Source organism: Hermetia illucens, chromosome 4, assembly GCF_905115235.1.
Source record: "Hermetia illucens chromosome 4, iHerIll2.2.curated.20191125, whole genome shotgun sequence".
Classification (NCBI taxonomy): Eukaryota; Metazoa; Arthropoda; class Insecta; order Diptera; family Stratiomyidae; genus Hermetia; species Hermetia illucens.
The window spans coordinates 156,186,588-156,206,980 of record NC_051852.1 but is presented as its reverse complement, the minus strand read 5'-3'; the positions used below and the strand labels follow the sequence as shown (position 1 = coordinate 156,206,980).

Sequence of the window (20,393 nt, the reverse complement as noted above, 5' to 3'; positions counted from 1 at the left end):
ACTAACTGCAGGAAGCAATTTGCGGTTTAGCCTAGTGATGATCCACGTGCAAGAGCCTAGTAGATTGTACTGCTGGTATAAAGATGAATACAGAGCAAAAGGCATTGCCGGAATAACGATAATTTCTAGAGTTGGAATGATTGTGCTTTAAAAAAGTTTTCTTTTTACTAATAGTCTTCTTCTTCTTCTTGTTTTTCTTCAGTCTTTGTCCCGTTCACAAGCGGGGTCGGTTCGTCGTGATCGGCTTCGCCATTTGGCTCTATCGAATGCCTGATCTGGGTGCAATCTCGAGGCTTTCAAATCCCCATCCAGCGTATCAAGCCACCGTTGCTTAGGTCCGCCTTTTGGTCGTTTACCATCGACTTCGATGTTCAGACCAATCTTTGCAAGTGAATTCTCGTTTGCACGAATTGCGTGACCATACCATCGAAGACGCCTCTCTCGCAACTTTTCCACGATCGGTGCAACCCCATAACGATCGCGGATATCCTTATTTCAGATGTGATCTAAACGTGTGACGCCACTAGTCCAACGTAGCATCTTCGTCGCCATTACCGCAAGACGCCGTTCATTGTCTTTTATGGCCGGCCGACACTCAGAAGAATGTCATCAGACATTGTCTCATCTCTGCCTATAGGACAGCGTAACCGAAAGCGGCTACGGATATTTTTAGCTCCGAATATACTCATTCAAAAACCCGGCAAGGGTATGAATTATATTGACCAAAAACTAGACAATAACTGTTTTTCTGAGGATAGAGTGGTCCCGAGTCTTATTCATCCCTATTGATATGTTCAGAGTCAACATCATCCATAACCAGGAAGAGTTTTTCGCTCATTATAAGGATGCACTAAGGCCTTCCTAAAAATTAATGCCGCCAAGTATATGTCGGACTGAGGACCACTCTATTTCAAACAAATACACATAGTTAATGACGTATTTTGTCCTCCACTCGGAGGGCGAGCTATTTCCCAACATTCTGGAAAGTGACCAGGGTGTTTAATTTTCTGAATTGACACGAGAGGCAATAATCCCCCTTCGTACAGAGGCGCATCTCTTTTTCCGATTTTTGGCAAGGTTCTGAAGGGTATTAAGCTCCAGTCGCAGTAGATGAATTTATTTAATTTCTATTGGACAGGTAGCATGACCTACTGCTGACGCTTAAATGTTGGTCAACGACTTTGTTGCTACTTGTTTACGCCCTTCGTATCTATATATATCTGAATTTCACCTCCTTACCATTGAAGAGGTATTTCTTTGGCAGAAAATCATTTGAGTATATGAGGATTGATAGTTTTCGTTTATCCGTGTTTCGGAATCCGAACCAGCTATCGAAGAGACCTCCCTCTTTTTTTGCAATCGGCATAGTCCTATTCTAAATGGCTCGTTCGAATAGTTAGCGATTCCGTTTAATAAGCACATGGGCCTACAAGACGGGGGATCGTCCAGTGGCTTATTTGACTTCGGAATCAAAGCTTTTGTTTCTTCCACTTTGCAGGGAAAGGCCCCTCTTTTAAGCACACCGTGAATATTGACAGCCACTAAGAAAGCTTTATTCGGGTCTAAGGTTTGGGCCACAGTAGATCTACTATAGACAGTACCCACACTAAAATGACCTCACTTGCGAATGTGCTTGCACTGTCCTCTGTCCTCTGTCTACTGTCCTCTGTCCTTTGTCTACTGTCCTCTGGCCTCTGTCGTCGGTCCTCGGTCCTCTGTCCTCTGTCCTCTGTCCTCTGTCCTCTGCCCTCTGCCCTTTGTCCACTGTCCTCTGTCCTCTGTTCTCCGTCCGCTGCCCTCTGTCCTCTGTCCTCTGTCCTCTCTCCTCTGTCCTCTGTCCTCTGCCCTCTGTCCTCTGTCCTCTGTCCTCTGTCCTCTGTCCTTTGTCCTCTGTCCTCTGTCCTTTGTCCTCTGTCCTCTGTCTTCTTGCAGAAGCTTATCTGTACACATCAGAGACGCTAAAAAAGGAAAAGGCATAATCTCGTCAAATCGTATTGGTAAGAGAGAGATCGGTGAGCTTTTGCTATTCTGATACTACGGCGTGTTCACCCATATAGCAAAAAGTTGTTTCACGTATTCACTTATACATAAGCAAAAACTTGCTGATCTAACCAATACATTGGTAAGTCCGGGCGGTATGTCAAACACAGCTGATCGGATTTTCGTTACATCTCGCTCATGCTCAAAGGCAAAACAATTTGAAATCGTGCGTACTCGGACTGATTTCCCCCCTTGAGGGGCAAGGGGGAGTATGGTAGCTGTCTAGTATCTAACTGTGGTTTGGGCCTTATTTTCGGTAATCTCTTTTGCAGTCTTAAAGATTCTCCCGGTGGCCATGTTAGAAGCTGGATTGAGATTTACATGGATAGCTAGTCGGCTTACCTCAATTCGTAATGTAAAGGAATGGTGATCGGCGGTGAGTGTTCATAAGTGATTAATGATATTAATCTCGTCTTGAATGCCTCGTTCCCAAAAACTGCCCGGCGGAAAAATATAGGATTTCTAGGCCTCAAAGTACCCTCCATTACCGCATAAACTTACGCTCCATGGTTCCCCAGTATTACGTTATATTTACTAAAGAAATCTGCATTGAAGATCAAATATTAACCTTTGAGCTCCTCAATGAGAATGAGAGAATGACTTAAGAATTTCATCGGAGGAGAATCCATTCAATCCTTGCTTGTCCTATTGCGACTGTGTAGCCCTACGCCTCTTTCCGTTGAATATCGCTTCTTTCCCTCTATTCTCTCAAATTTCTTTAATATTTGTGTTGCTTTTTTGCTAAGTTTCATCAGGAATTCTGCAAATCCCGTTTATCTGACAGTATTCGAACGGAGCCTCACTAATACCTGGTTATCTCTATGAGATGCAGACTTCCTAACTCCCATACTCGTATACTCGTAGGAGTTAGATGAAGGAACAGTTAACAAGAGAAAAGAAAAACAACAAACATGCGGGAATTCATACCGCGCATGAATCGATCCATCAGACGAAGGTACATCTCCACAATGCTGACAATCAGGCCACATTCAAGAAGGGAAAAGTTGGGAAGTCAAGCAGTGAAGGTCCTTGATCAGAAGGCAGAACTGTCGTAGATCAGGATATCAGACGTCAGAAAGGAGACAGGCCCCAATTGCGCAGGTACTAAATGGTATCTCTGCTATCTGAAGGAAGGCTTAGAACCAAAAAAGATCCTTAAGAAGGCTCGAGATAGCCCTAAGTCTTCAACAGCGAAACCAAATAAATAGGGAAGAAGCGGAGATCAGCCCACAAAAGGAGAATACTCAAAAGAAACCTAAATCCAAACCGAAGAGGGAAGAGATCTCGGGCTGGTCAGGGATGAAGCGAGAAGCCTGGAGATCCGCTGTTAGCTATGCTGGTGCAGTGAAGGACATTCAACTGGCTATACTAAAGAAATTGTTTGCAGAGCAAATGCTCACTCATATCGTTATGCAAATATGCAAGGGATGGAGTACAGAACTTGTGTTGACTGGTATATGCTTTCGACGAGGTCTTATACTGGTAGACGGTAGACGGGACGGAGGACACGGTGGAATGCTGAAGACCTCCTTCTCCTACTGCTGAAATGCTCTTGTAAGGCATTTTACTATGTGCAACAAAAATTAAATTAAATAACGGAGACGTGAAATATATAAAAAGGACTAAATACTTAGGGACTACCATCAAGTAACGCAGATTTTGGCACCTATGCCCGATCAAGCAAGTTGGGTCGAGTGATTGGCAATAAGCAGGGTCTTAGTAGAGGGACTGTTAGATTCATATGTGTAGAATTATCTCTTCCATGTGAGTCCCCTTTCTTGTGTGAATGGGGCGTGATGGTACAGAGTAGGAATCCGCTCTTAACTCTTAATCTACTAGGATCGTGTCATTCTCTACCCGATCTGGAGGTTAGTGTTCGTTAGTCATGTTGTGAAGACTCCTCCTGTGGAGGGATTAGGATTACTAGGTGGTAAAGGTTATTGGACGCGAGTGAAAGTTTAGGTCACATATGAGTTCATCACATACGTCTCTGTTCGTGACTTTGGACAAGACGGGGTTTGATCCTGACTAAACACGGTTGCTTGGAACAGTTTTTTCTAGTGGAACTTTACTTTTTCTGTGTGCGTCATATTCAGAAAACTCTGTCTATTTAATTTTATTGACGTCGGTATTCATGCCGTAAACGGTATCTTTGACGTATGTCAGTGCGTGCTGGCAGTGATACGTTCCGATACATCGCTGTCCTCTGAAGGTGAAATGTGTGCTTACCACTCGATTATTTTCGATTGACTCCCTTATAGGGATTTCATGGTGGTTATGTTGATATCGTGGGTAGAACTCTTCCCATAGGTTCCGTTGGCGTCAATGCTTAGCCTGTACACAGTATAAAATAGCTCGGTAGTGATACTCACGATGGCGTTCTGACTGTGGTCCAGCCGATCTGGGCCCAAACAGACATTATGCTTATTTGTAGTCGGTAAAATTGGTCCGATCACCTAGGTTAAGCTTTCTGGAAAAAACCGTTGGACTTCATGTGGCGAAAAGGGTATTTTGATCAGCAGCAAAAAAATTGAAATTAAAGGAACTCTAGGTCGGATTCTGGATAACACACATCTTCCTCTTGCGGAACTGTACGGTCGCACAACGGGAAACCTGTCTGAAGCAAGCGACACACCGTTGCCGGCTTGATCCTAACAGTATCTTTAATACCTGCCTGTACGAACTATGAACCAGTTTCTGGATGGGAGTGATAAAAGTGACTTTGTGGACTCTGAAAATATCCTTTTTGACGGTAACCCCACGGAACTGTTTTTTGCAGCTTCTGTACGAGATGCTATTTTCCCTGACAATACAATTTTGAATCTGAAATTTTTCCTAGGGAGTGAAAAAAAGTAATTGTCAAGATACCTAAGAAGCCCACTCATCTTCACCACAATAGTTGTTTACTTGCTTTCCCACTGAGGAAGAACAAGCTGGTTTTCGCTGACACCGTATTGAAAACGCTGATGGTCTACTTATCATTGTAGAACAATGAGCGAAGTTTCGATTACCGCTTTACCTGCTCTTTTTGAGAAAGCAGCCGAAAATACCAACAAGCAGTGTATCTGGAAGGTTCTACTAAATTAATAGTTAATGTTCGACATGAGCCTACAAAATGTAGGTTTGATCTGATCGGAACCTCGTAGTGCTTTGATTTTCAATTTGAATAGGATCAGATACGGTAGGATTCTTCCTTTTTCTTTTCACTATCAATCTGCAGTCTTCTATTGAGGCAAATTAAAAAATATGTTAACTCACTATACTCACTTGATTGCATCCCCAAAATAAAGCTCCCCTTTCAAAATCAGATGGCAACCATAAAAGATCATTGGAAGAAAAATCATGGTTGTCAGTGAAGTCGTGAGGGCATAGCAGATTCCACGAATATGAATGTTGAACTCTTGTCTCTGAAGTTTGAAAGAATATGGGATTGTACCTGAAGGAACTATTTTTCACGAAAATATACTTACTTTGGCAGCGGGGATGAGCAGATCCATGTATTTATTGCAGAACAACTTTTGTCGGCCTAGAGCTACGACTGTGCGAATGTTCCCTATTACTTCCACAACAAGCTGGAAAATAAAAGAAGTAAAAATGAATGGCAACTAGTAGGCAAGACTTGTTTTACAATGCAACGGATAAGATGCATCTAAATTTGTGTGGCATAATCACTTAAGTGGGGTATGTTTGGGTTGGTTCTCGATCTCGTTGCCCCAGGTTTGAATAGCAGTCGTCATGCAAGCTTGTGTTCGTCTTTGTGCTTGTTTGGCTGCTATAACCTTAGCACAGCATTAAGTATGATGATAATGAAACTGAAGTCTCATTCAAATAAAAATGGAGGGGCAAAAAGAGACTGTATGAAATAGCACAAAAGGAAATTACAGGCGCTGAAATTCATAAGGGCTAAAGCAAAATTATAAAGGAGAACTAGCGAAGGTCGGGATCTTTTGGTCTATCGATGAGGCTTCGAATAAGCAACTATCTGGATCATCAGTTGGGATGAATCAAAGTTAACTACTACTTTTAATCTGAGCCTGACTAATATCCGAGACCAGATAAAAGCAGCAGGATCACTCTCTGGACCATTCGTCAAAAATAACCATCCAAGACAAGGGGATGCCATATCATGCGCCTTCTTTAACCTCTCTTGGCTCTGGAAAAATTGATCTGAGATGCTGAGATAAATAAGAGACGCACGATCCTCTTTAGGTCTAACCAGCTACTGACCGACGCTGATGGGAAGAACAATCCGATACGTAGAAACATCCAGATCGAGAAGGCGACGGTGGCAGCGTCAGCGCCAAAAACCAATCAACCAACAATACCAAATCGCACTGATCAAACGAGAAGAATAAAGATAGCAGACTACAACTTTGAGACCGTTGATTATTTCTCTTATCTTGGGTCGAAAATCACAGCCGATAACAGCTACGATGATGAAATCCGCACACGGCTGTTGGCAACCAACGGAGCCTATTCCAGTTTACAAAAACTGTTCCGTTCGAAACGTCTCACCACAAGATCAGAGCTCTTACTGTACAAGACAATGATCTTGCCAGTGCTCATCTACTCCTCGGAGACCCAAGTTGCGAAGTATTGGTCGCATTCGAGAAAAGAATCCTCTTAAAAATGTTTGCCCCCCTACATGAGGATGGACGATTCCGTAGCCTATATAACGACGAAATCTATAAGCGATACCACGACGGTGATGATGAGGGTAATCCAGCCCGGAAAGACTATATGTGCAATATCTATGGTAGAAAAAGAAGACGAGGCAGACCTACCTGAGATGGAACGATGGCGTAGGCCAGAATGCCAAACAGTTTTTAGGGATATCGAATTGGAGGATCTCGGCGCAAAACCGAAATGTCTGGAGTTCCTTATTAAGGCAGGCCTGGACCGAATACCAGGTGTTGCTCCGTTGATGATGATGACTACTTGTAATCCAATTAATCCGGCTAGTACAGAACGGCAATAAAAAAGGGCAAAACAATTAGAGGGAGAATGGGAAGAATTTGCGAAGTAGCTAGGAAGAAAGAGAACATGAGAAAACAGCAAGGTAGCCAACGGAGTATTATAGTATTGAACGGAGATGAAAAATTGAGTGGTGTTCAACTGGCTCAATGTGGGCTTCGCGTTGCCACCAGTTGTTGCGGAAATTTGGCTTGTGAACAAAAGAGTTCTGATGTGGTTGCCAATAGACTCGAATATCGCTGGTAATGAGGGAGCTGACAGACTGACTCGTCAAGCGCCTGTCTCCCAAAGCCAGCATTTGGTAGCCGGCCATCCACTCTCAAGAGTGCATTGAAGAGTAAACTAGTAAGAGTTCACGCAGCTAAGTGGAAAAATTTGCATTATAGAGGAGAATGGCCAGGTAGGGCTTTTAACGGGGCATCACTTCTTAAACTACCACATGGAAAAAATTGGGGTAATAGTTTCGACTGTAAGTAGGCAATATAAAGAAGAGGAGAAGACGGTTCGGCGCTCTGTATTAAAATGCCGGGCCTCCTCGCATCTCATACGAAGATACTCAGTAGGGTGTGCTTTAATAAAGGATTTTGATTGATTGATTATGCGGTTTCAAGGGAGAGTACAATGGGCCCTATTTTTGGAGCCTTCATGGAACTAAACTAACTGTCATGATTAAAGCGAAGTTATTAGAAGCAAGCATCAGGCAACGATGGCATCTCTCGAATAAAGGAAGAAAAGCGAAATTTGACTTAGTAATAAACACTCCGTTTTCGAGTGTTCACAGTGCAGAAGATGACCCAAAATTCGTCTGAGTTGTCCTTGCGAACTAGGTCGAAATAAATAGCGAAGTAATGGCGATAAAATGAGTAATGGTTGTTACACAATTGATTAATCAATGAGGGATATAGTTCTTTTCCATAATGATTATAGCAGCGATAGATTAGCGAAAATTGAGTTGCCTCTTGCAAGGACCCAAACAAACATATCCGAACGGATACAAGACTGAGCAATATAATTTCTACAATTATTATACGCCGATGATGGATGCCTATGAAAAAGTAGTTAGAATGGTGCCTCCTTAAATGAAAACTCAGCACATACATTATTGTAAGCAGCTATGGCCCGTATAGTGAAAGAAATAAACCGACGGGAGAAAAAAGGAAAAGGTCGGAAGGGTAAGGTAAAGTAGGATTTGGAAGATAAATAAAGCTAAAGGGGCGGGTATGACCGGCAAGAGCAAAGATAAATTAATAAAGTTAGGATTTGACAGACTAGCATTTCGCTAAGCTGAACTTAGACTTCTCTACACTGGTCTAGTCCTATTTTAGCTAGGGTCAATTTTTTCTAGTTCACGGTGTTTCAACACAAGAAGCAGCAATCAGTAGCTCTGTAGAGGTCGCAAGGATAGGCAAGTAAAAGTGACCACACCGAAGAGCCCAATAAATGATGTAGTGCAGCATTTTGATGCCGTCATAGGAAGGACATGGGGACCAGAATCTACCCGGCTTAGATCTTCAGAACTAGCTCGCCGTCCCACAACTAGAGTTCTCTTTGAAGTTCCCAGGGCGAAGGGGGTACCTGGGGTTAGCTTCTTCATCTTTGAAACTTTGACGTTTGAGTGCGTCTGGCATAAAAGCTCTCGTCATTAGGTTTTGCTGTAGAAGGGTCACGTCCTCCTTGACTTAACAGAGGTATCACTAAGTCGTTGGCATACTCCATCAACTGTTCCCCGCTACTGCCCAATATCTACAGAATTTCATCCATCACTGTCAAAGCCCCGAGGCGCCTCTCTACACACAGTTCTGGTCAAGTGATTAGCTTCCTGATCAGATTCGATTATCCTGGCTCTTAGCATGGTACTAATTATCTTATTTTGGCGGAAGCTTCCTTGATGCTAGACTGTAGAATGCTCGCTTTATATCCAGGAAAGCAGCTTCTAGGATGTATTGACCACTCGACCATACATATTACCTTCTGAAGAGCGGTTTCTATGGATTTGCCTTCGAGGTGTGCTGAGATTCAGACATGGCGACCTCACATGATCGACCTTAAGTGGATGTTCAGTACGCGTTATAGGGTCTCCAATAGGAAAAAAAGGGGCTGATTGCCCGAAAATCCTCCGCGAACTCATAGCCTTGCGTCTGCTCGTTTTGAGTAGCACAGCCACGAGCGCGGGTCTTCTGGAGTGCGGTATATATCTGAACGAAATATTGCTCCAATAAATCTTTTCCAGCTAATGTGCTCGTCCCAGAAGATAACAGGCAAGTTAGGCGAGCGCTATTCTCAGCATGATCTAGTTGCTAATGAGATAATCTGGAACTTCTCCCTTCCCCTTCAACGCTGATCATACCAACACACGTACTGAGAAAGTCCCAGCAGGACCCCAGCGTTAGTTAGCTGATAGCGGAATTACCATGCTCCAGCCCATCCGTAGGTAACTCCTAGTCACATTACATCGGTTTGCAGCGGGTTCGTTGTTGGTCAATCAATGTTGCTTGGCTACCTACAGAGGTTACTTTGCCATTTGAGCCATTGCAAACTGTGCTGGTTTTGCTTTTATACTCTCTTCTTTCCTTATTATGAGATGGGGTCCATGGAGTGGTGGTTTATTGAGCACAGTCTTCATTTGATGATAGTTATAGAGAAGTATACAGTGGAAGAACAAAAAGTAAAACTTACCTTTGTTGATGATCTCAAAGCGCTGGCCTTCATTACAGTTTCACGGTGTCTTACTTTCTTTTCTCCCCATATTGTTGCGTAGATCAGTGGCATAAATACTCCTGCTATTAACATCATTTGCCATTTATACATTAAAGATACTAGAAAGGCTATGGTTATAAGTCCAAGAGACATAAAACTGTTGCCGATTCGGGACCCCATCGCCTGGTGAATAGAAAGTTACATCCTAAGCAATTATCCTTCATAATCGTCCGTGTTTTGATTGTCGTCCTTTCGAAGACTTGTTACCTGGTGAACGTCTGCAGTTTCTCCAGATAACCTAGCACAAAGCACTCCAGTTCCATTTCTTTTATCGTCGAACCAACCGATCTCCTGGTTTAGCATTGTTTTGAAACATAGACTCCGCAAATATTTAGTTAATGACTCTCCAGCTAGTCCTAATGAAAAATTCTGGGGAGCAAAAAGATTATATCCACATGTTAATGTAGGACTAGATCTACTGCAAAAAAATACCTGAAGGATGAAGAATACGCCAACAAAGAGTCCAAGTGCCAACCAAAAAATCCCATATTTTTCTCCGACTTTCAAAAGTTCTTCTTCATTTCGGCTAACCAACGCCTTAAGGAAGGGTTAGATAGGAAAATGTTTAGTAAATCTATAGATTTTTGAAACTGTATGTAACAACTCACTCCTAGGAAGCCGCCAAAGGCAACCGCGAATAATGGAATTGTAGCTCCCCCAAGGAATCCTCCTATGCTTCCGAATACCAACAAGGGCCAATCAGTTGGATGAATCTTTAAAATTTGGAGGGTAGTAGCCGGCTTCATGAGTATGTCACTCGGTGGCTGGGGAAAAGATTTGTAAGTAACAGAGGAATACTTTTGGGACTCTAAGTACCTCCTTTTCGGGTGTCTCATCAACATGAACAGAGGATTCATCATCGGCTTCATCAAGCTCTGTTATGATGAGAGGCGATTCGGGGCTGTTGTCTGAAAGTAAAGAAGTAAGAATCAATATATACTTAAAATATCGACTTATACCAACAATTCATCTCCTTGTTCAATTGATTTGTCACCATGTTATAGTAAACACTATGCTTCATCATCAGCTCATTATGTGACCCCATCTCAACGACCTGTCCTTTGTCCAAAACAACGATTTTATCGGCGTTTCGAATGGTTGACAGGCGATGGGCTACAATTATTGTGGTCCTTCCTTTGCTAGCCTGCGAAAATATTTCAAAGTATTTCAAACACAGTAATGGTAAATCTATGTATCTTACCCTTTCTAAGGCTACTTGAACTTTAGCTTCATTTTTAATGTCCAACGCAGAAGTTGCTTCATCCAGTAGTAAAATATCAGGGTTTCGTACGAGAGCTCTGGCTATAGCGATTCGTTGCTTTTGACCTCCTGAGAGCTGAGCACCACGTTCTCCAACTTGCGTATTGTAACCCTATAAAAAATTCATCAGGCGTTAGTTAATCTTTAATAACGGATAATGCAGTTATATTTGCGTTTGTATTCTTGTACCAAGGCTCTGCGAAGAGGTCTGAAGATTTGTTGAGATGGATGTTTTTCCGAAGAAAGTCCAACTCTTGAGTTGCACTAGACCTGAAGGAAAAGGATCCTTCCGTTGGTTTCCGACAATTCCAGCTCATCGTCTGGCCATGGTTTCTCACCTTTCAATGTTTGCAGAGAGGATATCAGGAAGGGTCCGAAAAAAGTGTTCTCGCGGGGTGATACTGACATGCTAGAAGTATCTTCTCTTAAGAAGAAGAAGTAAGAAAAGTTGACAAATAGCTCCCAAAACGCCAAACAATGAGAAAATACTAGCTAACCAAAGAGTATCTGCTTCAAGGCTTAGGCAGAACCATATATCACAATTTAGGCTCGGCCCCAGATGAAACCTTCGCATGCAGATAATCTTCTTCGAAAGGTTTAAATGGGCATTAAATTCGTTGAGAACCTTGCTTTTCTTGGTGTTTATCTGCCGAGTAAACTTGCTGAAATAGTGAAGACACTAAATCAGGCCCACTTAGAAAGTGATCACTTAATTTATCGCTGCAGCGTTGGTGAAAATACTGCACATTTTGTCATTTTGGTTTTCCGTAAACCCATTCGCTTCCGCTAAGCCTGCTATATTTCTGGACCTCTCCTTCAATTTTGTGATTATTTCAGTTTATCTCCCTCCTAGCATCTCCAAAAGGGATTTCAACATGGCTGTTGGGAGGCTCCTCATTTTTTTGTGAAAAATATAACAACATCCACATCACAGGGGAACTGAATGCCAGATCCATCAGTTTGGGGGAGAGTCTAGAGGCTGCGGTCCTCAATTCGTCATTTATCTTCCTTAATGATGGTATGCCCACTTTTTACACCCCACCGTCTATGAAACCAACTCGGTTCTTAACATTGCTCTTGCTGATTTTACCAGTCAGTGTCGGCAGTGGAATCTCATTACGGACAAAGAATCTAATATTCACCACACTCCTATCTGCACCTCCATGCACGCGCTCAATGTCTCTCCTAAATTCAAGACTGATTCGATTAGGTTAAAAGCGCAGGTCTGAAACTTTGCGCCACAAGACTCTAAGACTCTCTACTCCAAGGAACCTATTGCCGATGCACTAATCACACTGGCCAAACTAAGATGTGGTGGGCCCCAGAGCTTAACTTTTGTTTTCAAACGAAGCAAATCGCGTATAGGCGTTTTAGACCCCCAGTTTGGGATCCTATGAATAGTTCGATTTTCTACCTGGACAGTACAGCTCCCTACTTCTATTCCTTATTTCCTCAGATATCCCACAGTGCCTCTGCCCTTCTCTTCAGATGAGCTTACTACCGTTTTGCTCAAGCACAGGCGTGCCTCTGCCCCTGGTGCTGATAACATTACTTATCAATATGTACGGTGGTTGGCGCCTGAAACCCTCGAGGCTTTGCTACAGGGGTCTAACCTCATCTGATGCAATTTGATCCCACTGGAGGATTGTCTCATTATTTGGGTAGTACCCATCCCTAAACCTTTTACGGACCTTGAATTTTTGACGAGTTACCGCCCCATCGACATCATTAATGTGTTTGCCAAAGTATTAGATTCGATGATCAAGGTTCGTATCGATAATTTTATTGATGAATACAAAGTCCTGCCGGCCAAATGTTACGCCTATTCTGCAGGCAAATTGACGTGTGCATGCATTGATGACGTTTTGTTGCACATCCGGATAGCTAAAGGGAGGGGTCAGCAGGTTCTTGCTGTGGTGCTGGATATGAAGAATGCCTATGAGAGGGTGGATCTTGCGATTCTGTGTGACTCAATATCACGTTTCCGTCAATCGACGCCTTCAACTAGGGCTGCACAGCGTTCAAGTTGGCAATTCGGGATGCGTTTTAAGTCCAATGTTTTTCAGCTTCTATACAGCATCCCTGCATAGTAAATGTTCTGATAATATTAAAATTTTCCAATTTTCCAGACGGTTTCCTTAGTTTAACAACCGGTGACAATTGGAGCTCTAAATGTCTGCAAAGACAGGTTAATCTCTTTGTTGATGAATCCCGTAGATTGGGCCTATCAGTAAATAAAACCAAATCCCAATCTATATCTTTTAAGCAAAGCATGGTCACAGCACGGCTCATTAAAGTGAATAACCACACGCTTGCTCACGTCAAGTCCATCATCTTCTTAAGCAGTGAGATAACGAGGACTTGTTCGATCAGAGATCATTTGAACTCTATTATCCTCAAAACCTTAAAGGCCGATTAAATTTGCAACTCACTTCTCTTGGGCTTCACACCCCAGAAGGCCGTCAATCTCTATACATCGGTGGTAAGGTCTACCTTAGAGTATGCAGCTACATCCACTATGAATCCGCCCAGATACTTTGAAAATAAGTTTAACTCTATATTTACCTGGCGCTGACCAGAATCAACCCCTTGCACGAGATTTTTACGTTGGCTAAGGAGCCGCCACTCCGTTTCAGGAGGCCTCTCTCGGCAGCCAAAGAACTTTTCAAGTTAAAGGAAACGAGTTATAAAACCTACAATTTGGTGGTACAAAACCCGGATGCTGACAATGGTTTGTCCTCGATCTATAAGTCCTTCCGGAGCCCGTTTGACACTGTAGTTCCCATGATTTCAAATAAGGTTCAGGTCATCTTGTCTTATGATTTGGGAGTAACCTCTAACAGGGCCCACGTGGCGGCGGTGGTTGGTTGGCAGATGGCCTTAAATCTAGAGGTTTTTTTGGTCCTGGCGCCGAATGCTGACTTCAGGCGCGACGGTTTGGCCTGTGCGGCGGTTGGTTCACCTAGATCTCACACTTTTCCTTGAATGTCAGCTCGGTTTGGGTGGCGGAGCTTTTTTGCTATCCCTTAGGCCATCAAGGTAGCTCTCAGGATGGATGAAGAGGAGGTTGCTATCATTACAAACTTTCTCCAGTCTTGTAAATTACTCAATCAAACTTTGCGACCGCACTACCTAGTGAGCCAAATACTTGGCCGCTCATAATCCCAAAATATTAGCGACTAATATTGACAAATTTGGAACACTTGTACAGTCTGCTCGGGCAGGTTGTGACACTCATGTGTTTGTCAGTGTATCAGCTAATCAAAAAGGAATCTAACTTAGTAAATCTGTGTTTGGCCTTTGTCTGGCCATAAACGATAGTGTAATTCTGGGAATATAGGCTAAGTGCCTGCCATCAGTCCTGTTGATGTACTTCGTGGGTGGGTCGTATTTGGTCATATTTGGACTGCTAGCCTGCCGGGTCTCAGGGAACAAATAAAACCAAACAACAACAACTATCCTTAACTCTACTTGTCTATCCTTCCAATTCCAGAGCCAATTGGCCAAGGTCCATCTTACGGTGGGGGAGCAAACAGACGTCATCAGCGTAGTTGAAGTGTTTGGGAAAAGATTATCATTGACCATCGGACAAGGCAGCATGAAGAACGTCACCAGTAACAAGAAGAAATAATATTAGTTGCAGAATGCAACCCTGGCAGACTTCACTTTGGACCTCAAAGTCCTCTGAAATTTGACCTCGGAACGACATGTGATATTTGGCGTCATTATATGTCGCTCTGATAATACCTATTAGTTTCTTGGGAATGCCCCTTCTTCGAAGAGCACTCCAGGTACACTCCCTGAACATGATAACGAAAAGTTTCTCAAAATTGATGCAGAGCAGGTGAAGCGAAGATCTAAACTCCACGCATTGTTCTTTAACGATCCGTAGAGTGTTGATATGGTCAATGAAGCGGAAACCGGCCTTTCACCTTCTGGGAAAGGTTTCGAATTCTCAAGATTTGCGACCGAGGGGAACAGTAGATCTGTAGTGTAGTGATAAATAACTGCGCGGAGAGACCGTTAAGCTGTGCTACGTTTGAGTGCACTGATGGCCGTAATGATTTCTCTTCTGCTTGGAGGAACAGTCTGTATCCGCATGTTAAGGTGACTTGCCATTTCATTCACAAGAGGAGGAACTTCACTGGATGTGACACAGTTAAGAACAGTGATGAAGTGTTTTTTCGCCTCTTCAGTTGGTCGCCATCGTGGATGAGAAGTCAAGCGCTGACGTTCTTCACAGGACCATCGAAAGAAAGAAATTCTCTCTCGTCACGGAATACATTATGCTGAACTTGTCGGAATTTCACTCGGTATTGGAGTTATAGTGCGTCAAATCCAACGTCACCTGCAGCGGTCAACAGAGCTTTCAACCCCTATCATTCATCGATCTGCTTTCTCGATCTCGCAGTCAACCAGATCTTATGACGCCCCGAGACATGGTTGACGACCTGTGTAGTACCTGAGAAAGGAGATTTGTTTATGTCAGCCCAATGTCCATTGACATTCTCAGGAGCGTTTCTCAGTATCTCTACCATCCAAATAGCAGCTCTCCCACTGTCGGCCGACAACTAGAACATACTAGCGGTCGATGTTGAACTTGAGGTGTGGCAGCTCCCCAACCCTGCGGGAAGTGGCGGACGAAACTCGAAAGCGAACGTTAGCAGCCATTAGAAGGTGATCCCTTTCGAGGCCGATGTTAGCTCCTCTCTTGTTATGCACATCTAGAGGCAACTGGTGAATCTACTACTGATCATGAAGTGATCGATCTGATTTCTCATACGGTGTAGGTTAGTTGGAACCCAACTGACCTCACCTTTTGTGTTAAAATTTTATATATTCTCCTGGATAGGCAATGACTCGCGCTTTTCCTCGCCCGTAGAAAAAAGTTATGTTGAGCCCGAAATTCTGTTGCGTTTGGGAGGTTTGAGTTGCCTGTAGACCCGAACGTGGATAATTGAGCTGTGCCCCTTCGATGAAAATACAAACGCATATCCTCGGATATAAAAACAACATATGGTGGCCGATATCTTCTGAATGGACCATAGTGTGTCCATCCCGCCTACACGTGCTCATTTGGACAAAATGACTAACCAAATATATTAGGGCGAAAGTTCGTATTAAATTTCAGGTTGGATACATTTGGACAAATTTGATCAGTCTCGTAAACCCTTGTGCACTGTGCGAATCATCTTTCATGTCCTTAAAATAGTTCCTTATTCTCAAAAGACAAACCTCTCCCGATTTCCTGTTTTACAAATGACGGTTCGACTGTATGTCAGTACGGCAAATGAATTGGTTACATAATGAACCCTATCACGTAATCTAGCAGTAAATCTTACCTGGGGTAGCTTCACAATGAAGTCATGAGCATTTGCAACCCTTGCAGCTTCTTCAATATCCTTCTTTCCAGCATTTTCTCGCCCATATCGGATATTCTCGTAAATGCTCGTTCCAAATAAAACCGGCTCCTGTCCCACGACACCAATTTTTTCTCGTAACCAATTTACATTTAGCGATTTAATCTCGATTCCATCCAATAAAATTTCACCTTCGCTTGGATCATACAAACGTTGGAGTAATTGTATGCAAGTTGACTTACCACATCCCGAGTGGCCCACAATTGCAACGGACTCACCTCTCCGTATGGATAAGCTAAAACCATTCAGGATCTGTAAGGAAATGGCGCTTGAGAGATGATTAATTACACGAGAGTCTAGTGTAGAATCCAGGCTGTATGCGGTGAGATTGAAGGAATATTTACCTTTACGTCGGGTCGGCTTGGATATTGGAAGTGAATGTTCTGGAAGGATATGTTGCCCATACAGGTGGCTGGCCTAAGACCATGATTGCCCAAGGGATCAATTTTCGAAGCTTGCTTAATTAAGTGTAAAACTTTTGCACCTGCAGCCTGGGCTGAGGCAAAACTTTCGATGAATATTGAGGAAAGGGCTATATGTGATACTGAGACGCAAATTGTGTAGAAAATCTGAAAGGATTAGAAAATTCTGGGAAACCGATTTAAGGCAAATTGGAATCTCCTCGATGGGGTGTTGTTGTTTCAAATACACTTTCCTAACCGACAAAACCCCATAGTATCTGAAAGGGAAAACTTACAATAAACATGGTTTTTGGGGTGTATACAATGTCAGATGGGTCCCAGTGCATTTGCTTCACAAGCAGTTGCATCCCGTACCAGGTTCCCAGGGCATTCAGGAGGCAGAAGAGCGTCCACTGCAGTCCACTTAAAAGAGCAGAGTATAGCTCCCGAGTTTGACTGGCCTTCGCGGCGTTGGCTATTTTCTCATTATAGCGTTCAATTTCCTTCTCTTTACCATCGAAAGCATGGACTGTCCTAATTGCACTGAAAACCTCTTCCGCAACTGCTCCAGCTTGCGCATAGGCGTTGAACGCAGCTTTTGTCTGCCTGGCGGTCCTCTGTAATGAAGGACGAAACAGGGAACTTATACATGAAATATGAGCAATGAAATTGAAACCCTTGGTAAGTGAGAGGGTAAGCTTACTGAAGTTAGAAAGAAAAGAATTAATAATGATATCGGCACAGGCGCTAGACACACCAAAGTAAGCTCCCAACCGTAGAAGAAACATAGAATTAGCGAAGAAACAAAGGCGACGATGTAGTGCAGATACATTGGTACTTTTTCACCGATCCCATCTTCGATCCTCGCCAGATCTCTGCAATTAGAAAAGCGGAAAAAACGGTTTTGAACTATCTGCTCCCACTTGATCGTTTTCAGCGAATAATGTGGCTCATTCAACATCTACAGTATTGCTCAGTGTGAGGAGATCCTTCCTCTTCTGCTAAAGAGTAGGGAAGGATTGAAAAGCAAGCAAGTGCCACAATATACCACCATCTGCATACCGTAAACTTACTCATTGATTCGACTCGCCAATTCGCCACTTTCATGAAGGTCGTACCATTCCATGTCCCAATTCATCATAGCACGGAAGAAGAGTCGACGCATCCGCAGTACCTAATTAGATACGCTAAATTTAGATGAGTTTTTATAGATACTCGCCAGAATCACCTGGTTGCAAGCTGCGTAATTGAAAGCCACGATCGCAACATATTTGAAAATCAGATAAGATACGACAACCAGCCCGTCACGTATGAGAAATCGAATAACTTTTTCCATAAAATGGTCTTTATTCTGTTGAGTTGTTTCATTTAAGCTGCCATAATGTATCATAGCCTGAAAGATTAATTGTGTAAAAACTTAGGAATTCAAAACTATCTACAAACCATCGTTTTGGTTTAAATAATTTAAATTAAATTCATTAGAAAATCTTAATCAATTGTTGTCAGTTATAAAGTTCGAAAAAGGTGGCGAAACTATACTAGTTCCTCCAGAAACCGTTTTCGACTCTCCTTTATTCCTATCTTAACCTCATTACTTAAAAAGATGCAAAATTGAAAAATATCTTCCAAAAAAACTTTTTTTTCTCTTAAATATTTCTTTAATTTAATTACGTCTGCAAGCTCACAAAAATTCAAGGCCGTGAACGCTTGTGATAATCCAGTAATTGAACAGGCAATTAGTCCAGCCACAAGGATTAACTTTTCCCAGTTGGTGGCATACTGATACTGTGGAAATTATAAAAAGAGATGAGAATTGATTGAACCGTATCATTAAATCTAAATTTAAACTTACCAAGCTGATGAATGATACAGAAGGGGGGGTTCCCTCTTGTACATCCTTTTGGAGCATTTTTTTCATATTTGATTTTAGAGGATGGTTGACCATTCTCCCTGAAAAATAAGAAATTGGGATTAGATGATGTTGAATGAATCCAAAATAAAATATATATCTTTTGAAATCTTTTTATAATTTTCTATTTTGGAGATGCGGACCTCGGCGCCATTATGAACTTCCCTCCGTCGCTCGAAGGATTGTAAATATATTGGTGACTCCGACGTAATCTGAAAACGCAACCTTCTGCTTCCCGAAATGGAAAATTTCTACCTGCAAAGATGACACTTCCGACGAGGACATTTCCGACCACCGCATTCGCGCACTCCTCAACATTACTACGGAAAGCCCCTGACGGTATTCAACCTGATCCAGACGGGGTTGAGGCGATAAAGAGCTTTCCTCTCCCAACCACGGTGAAGGATCTGCTAAGGTCCTTGGGCATGTTAAACTTCTATCCTCGTTTCTTGCCCAAGGCCGCTAATCACCAAACGATCCTTACCGCTTACTTGTCTAAGCCCAAAACCAAAGACTCGCGCTAGTTTGCGCGATCTATTGAGTCCGCTCCATGCGTTTGAAACCGTCAAACAGCTTGTTGATGCTACACTCCTGACATTTTCTCGACCATATGCAACCCTAGCTGTGTTCGTCGAAGCCTCAGACAAAGCGGCATGCGCCGCTCTCGCCCAGCGGGTAAATCGAACTTGACAACCGTTGAGTTTCTTTTCAAGACAACTCAACCCAGCTCAACATAACTACAGCCCCTACGATCGTGAGCTACTCGCCGCTTACCTCTCCATTCAATACTTTCATTTCCCCCTTCAGGGCAGGCCGTGTACACGGACCACAAGCCTCTTACTTTCACACTTAAACAAAAGTCTGACAAAAAGTCCCTCGCTAACTTCGGCCATTGAGCTTCATCAGCCAGTTTACTTCTGATATCTAACATTTGTCTCGAGAAGACAATGTCTTTGCTGATGCTTTGTCTCAAATCTTAGAGTTCATAGACCACGCCACGCTCGGTTATACGGAAATCACGCAGAAGGACGACGCCGAGCTTCAAAGCTGAAGACACACTCGAAATACAAGTTCAGGGAATTTCCTTTCGGCCCAAACTCTTATTTACTCTGCGAGACCTCGGATAAGGGACCCAGGCCATTCATTCCAGCGGATTTTTGCTAGGAAGTATTTCACGCAATAAACGATATTTCGCACCCAGGCATCAGTACGACTAACCGGTCAGTCACCAAAAAATACTTCTGGCTGTCGATGAAAAAAGACGGGAACTCTTAGGCCAGAAGTGCAAGGTCAGCAAGCACGTTCGAAAGGAAGTAGGTGTATTCCCTAGATCAACCAAGCGCTTCCACACCATCCATCTGGACATCATCGGCCCTTTGAGAGACTCGCACGGATTCGAGTGTTGCCTCACAATCGTCGGCAGGTTTACGAAGTGGTGTGAAGCAATACCGCTGTCTGACATTACGGCACAATCAGGTGCCGAGGTCCTTTGTCGAGAGTGGATCGGGCGCTTTGGTGCACCAGCCGTAATCATCATCGTCTAGAGAATGCGTTTGAACCCAATGTTTTTTCCGAGTCAGGCAAGCTCCTTGGCTTCAAGCGGCACACATCTATTGCATACCATCCACAGCC

The 20,393-nt window shown here is 43.1% G+C and overlaps 1 protein-coding gene across 1 annotated transcript in view; it reads right to left on the bottom strand.

The window, feature by feature from the left end:
- LOC119654131 (ATP-dependent translocase ABCB1-like) overlaps positions 1-20,393 on the bottom strand; it is a 39,457-nt gene that overhangs the window by 7,726 nt on the left and 11,338 nt on the right. Inside the window, exons 2-18 of the mRNA XM_038059293.1 lie at positions 18,705-18,802; positions 18,524-18,637; positions 18,081-18,245; positions 17,926-18,026; positions 17,556-17,727; positions 17,149-17,469; positions 16,796-17,020; positions 16,374-16,703; positions 10,973-11,143; positions 10,735-10,915; positions 10,588-10,679; positions 10,380-10,535; positions 10,204-10,308; positions 9,979-10,140; positions 9,691-9,894; positions 5,511-5,612; positions 5,308-5,447 (exon numbers count right to left, since the gene is read on the bottom strand). Coding sequence (XP_037915221.1) covers positions 5,308-5,447; positions 5,511-5,612; positions 9,691-9,894; positions 9,979-10,140; positions 10,204-10,308; positions 10,380-10,535; positions 10,588-10,679; positions 10,735-10,915; positions 10,973-11,143; positions 16,374-16,703; positions 16,796-17,020; positions 17,149-17,469; positions 17,556-17,727; positions 17,926-18,026; positions 18,081-18,245; positions 18,524-18,637; positions 18,705-18,802 — 2,839 coding nt within the window. The remainder of the gene's footprint in view (positions 1-5,307; positions 5,448-5,510; positions 5,613-9,690; positions 9,895-9,978; positions 10,141-10,203; positions 10,309-10,379; positions 10,536-10,587; positions 10,680-10,734; positions 10,916-10,972; positions 11,144-16,373; positions 16,704-16,795; positions 17,021-17,148; positions 17,470-17,555; positions 17,728-17,925; positions 18,027-18,080; positions 18,246-18,523; positions 18,638-18,704; positions 18,803-20,393) is intronic.